The 14,964-nt window shown below is 47.5% G+C and overlaps 1 protein-coding gene across 3 annotated transcripts in view; it reads right to left on the bottom strand.

Annotated features, from left to right (window-relative positions):
• top2a (DNA topoisomerase II alpha) overlaps window positions 1–9,775 on the bottom strand; it is an 81,926-nt gene extending 72,151 nt beyond the window's left edge. For 2 of the 3 annotated variants that reach the window (XM_038778602.1, XM_038778601.1), the window contains exons 1-7: window positions 9,620–9,775; window positions 7,317–7,466; window positions 6,925–7,015; window positions 6,772–6,835; window positions 4,819–4,964; window positions 3,378–3,475; window positions 2,797–3,009 (exon numbers count right to left, since the gene is read on the bottom strand). In XM_038778602.1, the coding sequence (XP_038634530.1) occupies window positions 2,797–3,009; window positions 3,378–3,475; window positions 4,819–4,964; window positions 6,772–6,835; window positions 6,925–7,015; window positions 7,317–7,466; window positions 9,620–9,652 (795 nt within the window). In that variant the 5' untranslated portion in view covers window positions 9,653–9,775. The remainder of the gene's footprint in view (window positions 1–2,796; window positions 3,010–3,377; window positions 3,476–4,818; window positions 4,965–6,771; window positions 6,836–6,924; window positions 7,016–7,316; window positions 7,467–9,619) is intronic. The other variant, XM_038778600.1, reaches the window with a different exon arrangement.
• Window positions 9,776–14,964: the final 5,189 nt, after the last annotated feature.

The raw sequence follows: 14,964 nt of genomic DNA, 5'->3' as shown, positions 1-14,964 counted from the left end.
GGTGGAGTTAAGGATAGGGGAATGTGGTGCGAAGTGGGGTAGGCATCAATGGGGTCTTCAGGGACTTCTATGAGGAACTGTATCAGTCCGAACCCCCACTGGAGATGGGGGGGATGGGACATTTTTTGGGCCGGCTGAGATTCCCGAGGGTGGGGGAACTGGGGGCAACGGTTGGGCTGGAGGAGTTGGTCAAAGGGATAGGGAGCATGCAGTCGGGGAAGGCGCCGGGGCCGGATGGGTTCCCGGTCGAATTCTATAAGACGTATGCAGACCTGCTGGGCCCTCTGTTGGTTAGGACCTTCAACAAGGCAAGGGAAGGAGGGGCTTTGCCTCCGACGATGTCTCGGGCGCTGATTTCCTTGATCCTTAAGCGGGACAAGGATCCCCTGCAGTGTGGGTCATACAGGCCAATCTCACTCTTAAATGTAGACGCCAAGTTGTTGGCGAAGACTTGAGCCACGAGGATAGAAGACTGTGTGCCGCAGGTTATTCACGAGGATCAAACAGGGTTCCTGAAAGGGAGGCAGTTGAATACTAACATACGGAGGCTATTGAATGTTATAATGATGCCAGCAATGGAAGGGGAGGCGGAGATAGTGGTGGCGATGGACGCGGAGGAGGCCTTCGATAGGGTCGAGTGGGGGTATTTGTGGGAAGTGCTGAAAAGGTTTGGGTTCGGGGAGGGGTTTGTCAGGTAGGTGAAGCTGCTATATGAGGCTCCGGTAGCGAGTGGGGCCACGAATAGCAGGTCGGAGTATTTTTGGCTATACCGAGGGCCGAGGCAGGGGTGTCCCCTGTCCCCCTTGCTTTTTGCGCTAGCAATTGAACCCCTGGCCGTGGCGTTGAGGGAGTCAAGGAACTGGAGGGGGCTGATGCGAGGTGGGGAGGAATACAAGAGTGTCGCTCTGTGCAGATGACCTGTTGTTGTCTGTGGCGGACCCGGTGGGGGGGGGGGGGATCCCAGAGGTAATGAGGATTCTCAGGGAGTTTGGGGATTTCTCAGAGTACAAGCTCAACATGGGGAAGAGCGAGCTGTTCGTTGTTCACCCAGGGGACCAGGAGGGGGGGATTGGTAAGCTCCCATTAAAAAGGGCGGAGAGGAGCTTTCGGTAGTTAGGGGTCCAGGAGCTGGGGGGCCTTGCACAAGCTTAACCTCACGAGGCTGGTAGAGCAAATGGAGGAGTTTAAGAGGTGGGACATGCTGCCGCTGTCTTTGGCGGGTAGGGTGCAGTCAGTCAAGATGACGGTGCTCCCAAGATTTCTGTTCCTGTGCCTCCCCATCCTTATCCTGAAGGCCTTCTTCAGGCGGGTTAATAGGAGCATTACAGGGTTTGTCTGGGCGCAGGGGACCCCGAGGGTGAGAAGGGTGTTCCTGGAGCGGGGCAGGGATATGGGGGGGCCGGCGCTGCCCAACCTCTGTGGGTATTACTGGGCTGCCAACGCAGCGATGGTGCGCAAGTGGGTGATGGAGGGGGAAGGGGCAGCATGGAAGAGGATGGAAGTGGCGTCCTGTGTGGGCACGAGCTTGGAGGCGCTGGTGACGGCGCCGCTCCCTCCAGCGAGGTATACCACGAGCCCGGTGGTGGCGGCTACCCTCAAGATTTGGGGGCAATGGAGGCAGCACAGGGGGGGGAGGTGAAGGGCTTCTGTGAGGTCCCCGATACGGGGGGAACCACCGGTTTGTCCCGGGGAGAATTGACGGCGGGTTCCTGATTTGGCACAGGGCAGGTATTAGAAAGATGGGGGACCTGTTTGTGGACGGGAAGTTTGCGAGCCTGGATGAGTTGGAGGAGAAGTTTGGGCTCCCCCCGGGGAACGCCTTCAGATATATGCAGGTAAGGGCGTTTGTGAGGCGGCAAGTGGCGGTGTTCCCACTGTTGCCGCTGCGCGGGGTCTAGGACAGGGTGCTCTCGGAGGTGTGGTTTGGAGAGGGGAGGATCTCGGCAACGTACCACGTGATGCAGGATGAGGACGAGGCCTCGGTGGAGGAGCTGAAGGGTAAATGAGAGGAGCTGGGGGGAGGAGATCGAGGAGGGGACGTGGGCGGACACCCTGGGGAGGGTGAAGTCCTCCTCTTCTTGCGTGAGGCTCAGCCTCATACAATTTAAGGTGCTGCATAGGGCTCACATGACCGGGACAAGGATGAGCCGGTTTTTTGGGAGTGAGGACAGGTGTGTTAGGTGCTCATGGAGCCCAGCAAACCATGCCCATATGTTCTGGGCATGCCCAGCACTGGAGGAATTTTGGACGGGCGTAGCAAGGACGGTGTTGAGGGTGGTAGGATCCAGGAACAAACCGTGCTGGGGGCTCGCAATATTTGGGGTTGCAGAGGATCCGGGAGTGCAGGAGGCGAAAGAGGCCGGTATTCTGGCCTTTGTGTCCCTGGTAGCCCGGCGGAGGATTCTTCTTCAGTGGAAGTATGCGCCGCCCCCGGATCAATGATATGGCGGGGTTCATTAAATTGGAGGGTGAAATTTGCCCCAAGGGGATCGGTGCAGGGGTTTTTCAGGAGGTGGCAACCATTCCTAGATTTCCCGGCAGCAGCAACCCGGGCGGGCGGGGGCGGGGCTTCGTCTCTGAAGGGGTGTGTATATTTGTTCAGTGTTGATGACGGGTGTTAATTTATTTATTTTGTATATATGGTGGGTTGGGGGGTTTGTTTCCTCTTTTCTTTTTGTATCTTGTTATTGAAATTTTGAATAAAAATCATTTTTTTAAAATGCCTGGCATTCAGATATAGCATATAACAATATAGCTCTCCCGAATGACCGCAATAGTATTTTTAAAAAAACGTACAGGTAATTTCTTGCCATTTAGGAACACTTTCACTCCTTTGCAGGTGCCAGCAATATCATATGCTCTCCGTGACATTATTGCCACAATATCTTTATCAAGGGTCTCCATTTTGAATTTAGGGAGATCAGGTCGAAAAGTGATGCAAGTGTAGTCATCACCATCGAAAAACTTGATTTTAGCTTCTTGTGTATCTCCCATATTGTTTGTCCATGTCTGTAGAAAGAAAAGTGCAATAAAATTAAAGATAACTTACCTTGATTAAATGAATTTGTCGAAAAGAATTTTAATTAAGAACTTAACTAAAACACACTGCAACTATAACACATTCCCCAAAAACATGGAAACAAGAATACCAACACGTTTAAAAACGGATGTGTTATTTAAAAAATCCACAATGTGATGTTGAATGATTTTTCTCAGTGATTCTTTAAGACTGCGGTGCTTACTAAAGGTACAGGATATTTTGTAGATACCAGCCCAAGAACTGTCTCACACTACAACTGCTCTGAGTAAGGTTAATACTGAAGTTCTTTTGACCGAAACTATTTATTTCTCATTCTAGAGTGGTCTGTTCAGTGCACCTGTTTGAAATATTTCTTGTACTCCCTGCAAGCAGTTTCCACTGTAAACTTTGTGCTGAAAATGTTGCAGAGTTTTGCACCATAACCGTTTCGCCCACCTGAAAGAAACAAATAAGGGTTATTCTGTTTGGTAGTTTAAAAAGCAACAGCTAATGGCATCAAACCTGCAATCGATACAGACTTTTTAAACATAGTATTCAGAGCTTTACTGTCCGAGTAAGAGAGTGAAATTCAAGTATCACAGAGAAAAAAAACATAAGCAGATAAGGCAGGGATGGGCAAACTTTTCCGTGCAAGGACCACATTCAGAAATTCACAATTTTAAAGGGCCGCATAGTATATTAAGTAAAATAATTACTTCACCCGGTTATGATTCCGGGCGCCTCATATAGAACATAGAACAGTACAGGCCCTTCGGCCCTCGACGTTGTGCCGAGCAATGATCACCCTACTCAAGTCAATGTATCCACCCTATACCAGTAAGTAACCCAACAGCCCCCCCCCCCCCATTAACCTTAAAAAAAAAATTTTTTTTAATGAAAAAATTTTTTTTTAATGACTTGGTGGGCCGCATAAAGACCTTTGGCGGGCCGTAGTTTGCCCACCCCTGAGATAAGGCATTATCTATATTAAAACCTTGCTTCCATTGTAGTCATATTTTAATTACATTTAGATTTAAATTGCTTATGTCGACTTGTCATTCTGTAATTACAATCTCCCACAAGTAATGTTACGTCTCAGTTTTGCTTCTCCCAGTTCCTCAAACTGTACCACAAAAAAACTATAGTTCAACCAAATCTATTTCTCAAACTTCTATGTGTTTTGCTATTTAACTACAAATAACATAAAGTGAAATAGAAATTATAGGTCAGAGCAGAATAATGAATTAAACTAATATGATGCAGCACCTCGTTGCAATTATCGTCACCTTCTAATCCATTTAATCTTGATCTCTCCCATCAAAAATGTACCAGGAAACCCATTTGTCACAAACATACTCAGTGAAATGGTGATGGCAACTTCTTTCCACCCCATCTTGCATAAGTTTGTAAAAGTGACTTAAATTTTATGCCAGAGATGCTCCAAATCAGGATTGTGAAAACCTGGTGATGATGTTGAAATCAAGGCCATTTAGTCCTAATTGCGCTCATTTAAAAAAAAACTGTTCTTGATGGTTGCCTCATGGGTTCATAAATTTAAATCAAATCAAGGTTTTTTAATACCCAAGTTCCCGGGTACAAACTACATGTAGCACCCAGGACACCATGGCATCTACCAATGAAGTCCATAACTGGTCACTCTTCATTTTTAATGATCACATCATGTTTTTCTTAAGCTTCAATAACACATTCTGTCCTAAGCCAAACAATAACATCCGAAAGCTATTTAAAATGTCATACTTTTAAACAGTCTAACTCTAAATAATAATAACACAACTCACCGGTAACTTTCTTCTGTTCATCATTATAGTTGCTGGAGGTCAGTAACTGGCCAAAAATGAGATTAGGAACAAAAACTTTCTCTATTTTATGCTCCACAACAGGAATTCCCTTTCCGTTGTTCCACACTGTAATTGTGTTGTTCTCACTGTGAGTAAAAATACATAACAATTTCACTTTCTTCATGTTATACATGAGTCGCACACGACGCCTACTAACTACAAGGCACAAACCCAGATGAGTTCAGCTCCAATGCTCAAGCTCAACAATATCAAGAACAAACAGCAAGTTTGGTTGGCATTCCATCTATCACCGCAAACACTCACCTTCCTCTGCCACCAGCAGTGTATACTATCCGTAAATGCACGGCAGCAGCTCACCCAGCCGCTTTCAACAGCATCTTGCAAGCGCATGATCTGAACCATCTGGGACAAGGGCAGCAGATGCACGGAAACCCCACACTCTGCAAATTCTGTTCCAAGCCACACATCATCCCGACTCAAACTTACATCAGTTTCTTCAGGTTTGTCAGGTCTAAAACTTAAAACTCCCACCCTAACCTCTCTAGGTGAACCTACACCAAATAGATCGCAGCAGTTCAAGATGATAGCTCACTACTACCGTCTCAATCTGGGATAGGCAACAAATGCCAGCCGTGCTGATGATATTCACATCACAGGTAATTTTGTTCATCGGCAGAGATAGTTTTGTCATATTTTATACATTTTAAAAATTATTTTCTTTTCCAATTAAGGAGAAATTTAGCGAGGCCAATCCACCTGCCCTGCACATCTTTGAGTTGTGGGGGGTGAAACCCACCCAGACACAGGGAGAACGTGCAAACTCCACACGGACAGTGACCTAGGGCTGGGATTTGAACCCGGTTCCTCAGCGCTGTAGTCCCAGGGCTTAACCACTGTGCCACCCCATATTTTATATTGTGTTGAACGATATAACCTCACTTCTGGAGGTGCCAATGGCACTTGTGGAGCTGCATTAAACCTTGCGGAGTTAAAATGATTTATCATTGAACTGCCGTTGGATTCATGATATTAAGTTACAAAGCTGACCAGATTGATCGTGATTCTTCGTACGCTTGGTAGTCAATGTAACAATATAAGGTAAATAATGAGAAGTTTGACCAGACAAAATAAGTTCAAATGCAGCACACCTATTTCTCACATTTAATTTGAAACGAATGGCGTCAAATAAAGTTTCTAGACGTACCCCATAATTGTGGCTTCCCATTCTGTTGGACTACAAAGCTTTAAATATTACCAAAGTTTAGAGCTCCTCGAACAGTGCTCAATGATTGGACTGGTGGCCATTTGGACTAAGCATAAGCATAATTATGATAATAACAAGCTACCACCTAGTCTCACTGAAATGTAATTTAAAAATAAATTTGATTGCACACCGCATATACTTTTTCATGTGACACAGTTCATATAAACAAGGAGTGCAATCTAAATGAGCTGCAAGAATCCCGTATCGAGCATGTTTAGCCGGGTGTTTTTGGAGACCAGTACTGAACGGCACAGGCCTAAGGTCTCCGAGGCAGAGAGCTTAGGTCCCAACGTCTCGGGTAGATCAGGCGAGTTGCATATTAGAGTGAGGAGCTACTCACTCTAATATGCAGATTTGCCAAATACCAATCCCACCCACAATGGGCAGGATCCAGATCGTGGCATCTCACTAGATTCCGTTAGAACTTGCGAGGTGGCGAGCTGGGTAAACCCCAGTCGAGGCCACTCCCGGCAACATCGTGCCACCATTCGGGTGGAATGCAGCCAGTATATTGTGCCCTCTTTCACCTTAAAAGTCAGATTGTACATGGGGTGAGCTTTAAACTGTTGAATTCAAGGTAACTAATTGTCACTTCAAAACGTTTTTTCCCTCCATCATAAATATTTAAGAATCCACCGCGTTTCTAAATAGATTTTTAAAATACTTACGGGTCAATATTGATCTTGATACAGGACATATTTTTATCCCTCTGCTTGTTATCAGCTGCATTCACTATTTAAAAAAGGATTAATTTTGCAATTTAGTTTATATTCTTATTCCAAAATGCAGAAAGATTATTTCGGATTTTCTTTTCCACATACCTAGAATTTCATCAAATATCTTGTACAAACCAGGAACAAAAGTCACTTCTCTGCAATTAAGACCAACTTCTTCATCAAACACCCACATTTGCTATAAAAGAGTAGAGATAGTATATTCATGTAGTTTGAGATCACAGACACAGTAATTTTCTTGTACAGTTCTTGTGTTTTCAAAGATATTCAGTAAACTTCAGGCAAATGAATACCCCCCAATGTCGCATTTTAAATATTACTAAGGACACCCCAGAAATAGTGATGTTACAAATGGCCTCAATCTGGATCCAGGAGGGGATGGAGTGCAAGAGAAATCAACTTCCCCATCAAACAATGATTTCACATGGTTAGGCTACTACAAATTCTTAATTGTGAAGTTCTTAAAAGTCAATACTCACTTGCACAACTGTCTCCACGGAGCCGATGTAACTGTCAGGACGGAGCAAAATATGCTCCAACTGTGTCTTTTTCTGGTAGATTCTCTCAACAGACAATCTGCGATCAGGATCACCTTTTTTCACCTTACTGACTTGATTGGGAAACAAAGGCTGAGGGAAGATGAAAAGAAAATGAATATTGACATTACTCGAGTTCTCTGCCTGAAGTTAAGTTCTAGGTGAATATTGGCTGAACCACGCAAAGTGCCCTAATTTCTTTGCTACCAGATAGTCTATCTCAGCCGGAATGGGATCAAACTCCATGCTGTTGCCGCTAATCTAACTGACATACTAGCTCCTTACATACCCCCTCCACCCCAGAGTTTGTACACCCTGTAGCAAAACATATATCATATTGCTAAAATACTTGCTGAGTGATTCTGGGCAATTGGCACCAAACATATCTTTGAAGGGCTGCCAGGACAAAGATTATAGTGAAGCAAAGATGTTTTAATGCTTTGCCAATGGATTTTCACCAAAAAATGCTGCCACAGGCGACATAATCACAACTATGGGTGGGATGACCCGATGCCGGCGGCAAGAACGCCGCGAAGGGCCAGCGTGTGCCCTCACGCATAGGTCCCGCTCACAGATTGGTGGGCCCGATCATGGGCGAGGTCACAGTGGTGCCCCCCCCCCCGAAGACCACACCAGCCAGGTCCCACTGTGTGGGACCATGTCCAATTCATGCCGACGGGGCTGGCCAGTAACCAACGGCCCCGACCCAGCGTCGGAGAATTGAACAGCTGCCGTTGGGATTCACGCTGCCGCCCCCCCAGAGATTCTTTGACCCAACCCCGGGGGGGGTCAGAGAATCCCACCCTATATCTTTCAGCATTTTGCAGCTCAAATTCCTCTCTTAAAATACAGTCCATGTTTTGAAGGACCAATCTATATTTATTACACTATTGGGGCATTTCCACATGCTAGGTGGTCAGAGTACAGAAGTCCACACACACAAATCTTGGGTTTATCTGGGATTGAAAATCAATCTCCAGGGCACTGTTGTGTGTAACCTTGAATGAAAATCACCAGGCTATTAAATGATATATTTTTTGTTATTCTCTGTGAACATTTCTCTTACCAGGTATAAATATATTGAAAATGGGGGAAAGGGCTATTTGGCTGACAGTCAAGCGCCATTCAATCAGGTAATGAATAATTTTTCTTCCCAAAAGTCCTAGGAAGGCAGTGCATCATGAATGCGCTGGCCAACAAATGGCTAGAGCGTGGGGGCAAGTCCCGTGATGGGGCCTTCAAGAATACACATAATCACAGTTGGCAACCCCACGCACTAATAGGGCTCACTTCAATCCTAGCAACACTGAACTCCTTCACGACGTTTTGCCCACTTTTCACTGGACCTTTGTGCACTCTCACAATTCTGGATGTTGTGCCTTCGAAATCCCCTGGTCGCCACATTCCGGTGCCTGTTCGGGCACACCGAGGGAGAATGCAGAATGTCCAATTCACCCAACAAGCACGTCTTTCAGGACTTGCGGGAGGAAACAAGAGCGCCCGGAGTAAACCCACACAGACCACGGGGAGAACTAGAAGACTCCGCACAGTGATCCAAGCCGGGCATCAAACCCAGGTCCCTATGAAGCCACAATGCTACTGTTATGGTCCAGAGATGCACCAGCGTCACATCCTGATATCAGCACAGCGTAGGTCGTGTTGACATCAGGCGAGGATAGGTGCACATCTCCAGAGCTGGTTCCTGGCCAGAGAAAAAGGCGGTCATTGGAAGCAGATTTAAGGAAGTTTGACAACTCTGCAAGATTAACAAATCTTTGAATAGTTCTGTCCACCTCTATTAAACCCCCTTCAAACTTCCCCAGCTTCAAGAATGGGGGAGTAATGCCAGTTGCTCCAAAAGAACTAAAACCCTCTCAATAACTCTGGTCAATCTTCCTCTCCAATCACTGACTGCCTAATGTCTGGCAAGACAAAAAAAAAGTGTTTGTGTGGGGGGGAAACTTTGCAAAAGTAGGATTATTTTTTAAAAATGTACTCTCCTCATCTTCGAGGTTAGATATAGATCTTTGACCACCAACGTCTTCATCCGAGTTTTAAATAAAATCCCACATCCCCTCCTCCCCCCCCCCAGAAGGTATTTGTGCATTTTAAAAGTTAATCGGCCACTGGAACTTTGCACTTCATCGAGTTTTCATTAAAAATAGCCCGATTTTTATTCGGCCATTGGGTACAATTTGAAGCGAACGATTAACGTTTGCTTTGGGGGAAGGGGCACCTGTACTCACCCTCAAGGGGCTCGATGCAAGATCCGACGCCATGGTTTGAAATGGGGGATGTTAAAAGCTGCTGGAACAAAGTGGAGATGGGACGTTATTTGCCCTCCTCACGGAGTCTCTGGTGGCGGCGGCGGCGGCAGCGGCTGCTGAGGTGAAAGCGCTCCGCTCTCCTCCCGCTCAAACTAACGCTCGCTGCTCGCGCCCCCGGACTCTTCAATCAGACTCGCAGCCCGCCAAAGCGCCGGCCAATCCCGGCCGCCCGGGCCCTCTGGTTTGAATCCGATTGGGCGGCGCCGGCGCGCGGACGTGACGTCAGCACGCGGCGCCCGACGGGGGTTGGGGTCGGCCCGGCTTCTCCGCGGTTCCCTTCGACGTCATCACATACCCAGCGCTGGCTCAATGAGAGGTCTTCAGCTCCAAGGATTGTAGGTTCATGTCACCCCGGTGCATAAACCCAAGTTGATACCCCCAGTACAATATTGTATTGACACTATTTGTACACTTTTTTAAAAATTTAGAGTACCTAATTCATTTTTACCAATTAAGGGGCAATTTAGCCTCTTCAATCCACCTACTTTGCATGGGCGCGATTCTCCCAACCGGAGACTGAGTGCTGACGCCGGAGTGAAACCGGTGTTTCACAACGGCGTCGGAGGCCGCTCCTCCCACCCTATCCCCCCCCCCCCCCCCCCCCCCAGGGGGCTAGGAGTGGCGGTTCGTGAATTCCGTCCGGCCTTGACGCATTTCCTGTTTGGTTTCATAAATGCGCGGCTGCTGTCTTCCCCTCCGCTGCCCCCGCAAGACATGGCGGCTTGATCTTGCAGGGCAGCGGAGGGAAAAGAGTGTGACTCTTAGAGACGCCGGCCCGACGATTGGTGGGCACCGATCGCGGGCCAGTCACCTCATGAGCTCGCCCGTGGTGCTCGATCCCCCCACAGGCCCCACACTTACCTGTTGCGCGCTGTTCACGACGGCAGCGACCAGGTGTGGTTGACGCCGGCGTGAACCGGTCAGGTTCGTCAGGCTGCTCGGCCCATCCGGGCCGGAGAGTCGCCATGAAAAACGGCAAGCGGCGAAAAACACAACACACCATTTGGGAGGGGGGGGGTGGGAGAATCGCGGGGGGGGTGCCAGGGCGGTGTGTCGTGATTCGCCCAGCCCTCCCGTGATTCTCCCACCCGGCGTGGGGAGCGGAGAATCGCGCCCCACATCTTTGGGTTGTGGGGGTGGAACCCACGCAGACATGGGGAGAATGTGCAAACTCCTCACGGACAGTGACCCAGAGCCAGGATCGAACCTGGGACCTCGGCGCCTTGAGACTGCAGTGCTACCACTGCGCCACCGTGCTGCCCTCACTATTTGTACACTTGACTGTTCATAATTGTGTAATTTATTTATACTTTTTACATTAATAATTTACTGCAGTTACATTAACGTAGAATTTACAGTGCAGAAGAAGGCCATTCAGCCCATCGAGTCTGCACCAGCCCTTGGAAAGAGCACCCTACTTAGGCCCAACGCCTCCACCCTATCCTCTTTATACCCGTAACCCCATCTATCCTTTTTGGGCACGAAGGGCAATTTAGCATGGCCAATCCACTTAACCTGCACATCTTTGGACTGTGGGAAGAAACCGGGGCACCCCGAGGAAACCCACGCAGACACGGGGAGAACGTGGAGACTCCACACACTGACCCAAGCCAGGAATGGAACCTGGGACCCTGGAGCCTTGAAGCAACTGTGTTAACCACTATGTGAAGCAGCTGTGCTAACCACTATGCTACCATGCTGCCCACAATTTATTATTATGAATAATAACAACAAATAAAGGATCAAAACAAATTACTGTGGATGCTGGAATCTGAAACCAGTTTTGACAAAGGGTCACCTGGACTCGAAACGTTAGCTCTTTTCTCTCCGTACAGATGCTGCCAGACCTGCTGAGATTTTCCAGCATTTCCTGTTTGGTTTCATAAATAATAATAATTTTATTACTGTCACAAGTAGGCTTACATTAACACTGCAGTGAAAATGTACCTCATCGCCACACACTCTGCCGCCTATTAGGTACACTGAGGGAGAATCCAGAATGTCCAATTCACCCAACAAACACGTTTCCCGGGACTTCTGGGAGGAAACCGGAGCACCCGGAGGAAACCCACGCAGACAAGGGGAGAAAATGCAGACTCCACACAGACAGTCACCCAAGCCGGGAATCAAACCCGGGTCCCTGGTGCTGTGAAGCAACTGTACTACCGTGCCGCCTCACGGGAGCTGTATGATTGCTTGTTTTATTTGTATCATCAAAACACCTTGGCGGACTCTGGCTGGTGCTATTATGATTTTTCAATCAACCAATTATCTATCTACCTACCTGTCTATTGATCTAGCACTGAGGGAGAACTGCACTGTTGGAGTTGCTCACTTTTGGGTCAGATTTTGATGTTTCACAGGATGCTAAGCCACCATTTATTTATTTATTTTTAATTTTTATTCCATCCTTAAAGTTACAAAGCCAATGCGCAAAGTAGACAGGGAGAGCCCTTAATCCATCTCATTGTTGCTCCAAAACCTTGTGCCAATTCAAATTGAATCCAATTCATGGTCTCCTCAAGAGAGACATAAAGGGGCTGGATTCTCCATCAGCAGTAGCGGGGGTTCCTGATGCGGCAGAGAATAGGGTGTCGGGGAAAAAGCAGTTCCGGCAACTGTGCTCTGGTCTCCCGCTTGTAGTGGGATTGAGGTGCACACCCAGGTGCCAGTAGGAGGATGGAAATGGGTCCTAATGACCCATTTGCATCCACTTAGCGGACGGGCACATATTCTCCAGGCCTGCATGATTCTCTGGTCCTCTTGGCTGGGAATCACGTGGGCGGAATTTACTACAAGTATTTCCCAGCGTGGCCCTGAAGCGGGGGACCTCACAGTGGGCCAAGGGGGACCCCCAAAGTCCATCTGAGGGCCACCCACCCCCAACAATGCAAGACCTGCCCACCCCACCCCAATCAGACCCCTCCTGCTGGCCCTCCTGAGACCCCCTAAAAATAGAAACCCCAGATACCCTTAAATAAAGAGACTCCCCCAGAGATCCCGTAAATAAAGAGACCCCCCCTTTGAGACTCACTAGTTAAAGAGACCCAGACCCTCTGTCAGGAAGCCTCCCAGAAAAACAAAATCTTTCAGGAAACCCCACAGACAAGAGAAACCTGTCAGAAACCTGTCAGGAAGCCCCCCACCCCACAGAAAAGAGACCCCTGTCTGGAAGCTAGAGCAGACCAGAAAGAGGCAGTGAAAAAAAACAACTGTTGTAACACTCACCTGGACATACACCTTGCTGGCTCAGACACAGGAAGCACCATGTGTCAATTCCTGGAAAAGGTAGCCAGTGACCTGTGTTTCAACCCCTCAGATCCTTGAGCTGCAAGCCATTCACTCATTTCCCTCACTGGACTGTGACTGACAGCTTCCACAAACACACACAGCTGTCAGCCTCGCTTCATTCATCTTCCTTCATGTTTGAGTAATTCTGAAGTGCTCTCATCACAATGTTGATAAACATTGACCACTTCAAGGAGAGTTAAGTGCATTCCAATCGCCCCCCCTTCATGCTTCAATGATCTTATCAGTAAATTATCACATAGCGCTTTGTGGGAGCTCGCAGTGTGCAAATTGGTCACCATATTTCCTACATTACAACAGTGGCTACACATCAAAGGTAATGCATTGCCTGTAAAACACTTTGAGACATCCAATGGTCATAGAAAGTGCTGTACAAATGCATGTCTTTCAGTGGGAATGAGGAATGATTGGATTGTTCTGCAGAGTTGATAAAATAGATTGAATGGCCCCCTTCTGTGTTGCAGTGGCTCATTGAAATGTTGGGCGGGATTCTCAGCCTCCCAGCCACGTGTATCTCACTGGCGGCGGGATTCTCTGCTCCTGTCGCTGTCAATAGGAATTACTAGAAAAGCCACCCCATGGCGCCGGCAAACCTGTGGGTGGGGAGGGGTGGGGGGGGGGGGGGGGGGGCAGCGCTGCCAACAAAGATTAGCTCTCTCCATAGACTTTAGCAGCAAATTTTTAATTTCAGATTTCCAACGTCTACATTCTGCTTTTCTGTTGCTGTGCAACCTCAACGGAAAATGTCATATTTCCATTGTGGTCACATTGGAATCAGAGAAACATACAGCACCAAAGGCTCATGAAGCCTGTGCTAGCTTTTTGGAAGAGCAACCACCCTTAGTCCTCCATGCCTGTTTTTTGCCTGTAACCCTGTAACTGTCTCATCCTCAAATACCTTTCAAATTAGTTAAGGAATCAGCTTCCACCCCCTTTTCAGACAAAACATTCCAAATCCTAACTTCATGAAAAGTTCTCCTCATTTCCTGCTTGGCCTTTTGCCTCATGGTTTTGACCAACAGCTATTGTCCCACACGCCAAAGGGAATATTGCTTTCTCTGTCACCTCTACCAAAACTTCTCATCGTTAGGGAAGCACGGTGGCGCAGTGGTTAGTACTACTGCCTCACGGTGCCAAGGTCCCCGGTTTGATCCCGGCTCTGGGTCACTGTCCGTCAGGAGCTTGCACATTCTCCCCGTGTCTGCGTGGGTTTCTTCCCCACAGCCTAAAAATGTGCAGGATAGGTGGATTGGCCACGCTAAATTCCCCATTTGTGGGAGCTTGCTGTGCACAAAATGCCTGTTACGCCCCCTACAGTGACTACACATAGGGGCTGGTTTAGCACAGTGGCTGGCTTGTAATACAGAACAAGGCCAGCAGCGCAGGTTCAATTCCCGTACCGGCCTCCCCGAAGAAGCTCCGGAATGTGGCAACTAGGTGCTTTTCGCAATAACTTCATTGAAGCCTCCTTGTGACAATAAGTGATTATTGTTATTACACTTCATTGGTTGTAAATTTCTTTTAGATGGCCTTGGTTGTTAAAGCTTGTTTAATTAGTAATATACTGACAAGTTTGAAAAGAGTGACAGAAGTAAAAGCAAATAGTGGTCAGGTAAAACCAATTCTTGGTGTCTACATAGAATTTGCAGGCACTTTGGCCCGACTTGACTACCCGAACAGGTGCCGGAGTATGGTGACTAGGGAATTTTCACAGTACCCTCATTGCAGTGTTAATGTAAGCCTACTTGTGACAATAGTAAAGATTATTATTATACTGTGTACATTCCACACCAACCTCCCCTCAATTAATTTTTTTCTTTTTTAAAAATGTATTTTATTTCAAACGTATACGAAAAGTTACAACACATAAACAATTCGGGAAACAAACTTCCCACCACGTGATTCTGTAGTTTGTACACATTTCCCCCCTTTTTCGCCCTCCTCCCCCCATCCCC

Source organism: Scyliorhinus canicula, chromosome 19, assembly GCF_902713615.1.
Source record: "Scyliorhinus canicula chromosome 19, sScyCan1.1, whole genome shotgun sequence".
NCBI classification, from domain to species: Eukaryota; Metazoa; Chordata; class Chondrichthyes; order Carcharhiniformes; family Scyliorhinidae; genus Scyliorhinus; species Scyliorhinus canicula.
The sequence above is the reverse complement of the archived record's forward strand: the minus strand, read 5'-3'. Positions and strand labels throughout refer to the sequence as shown.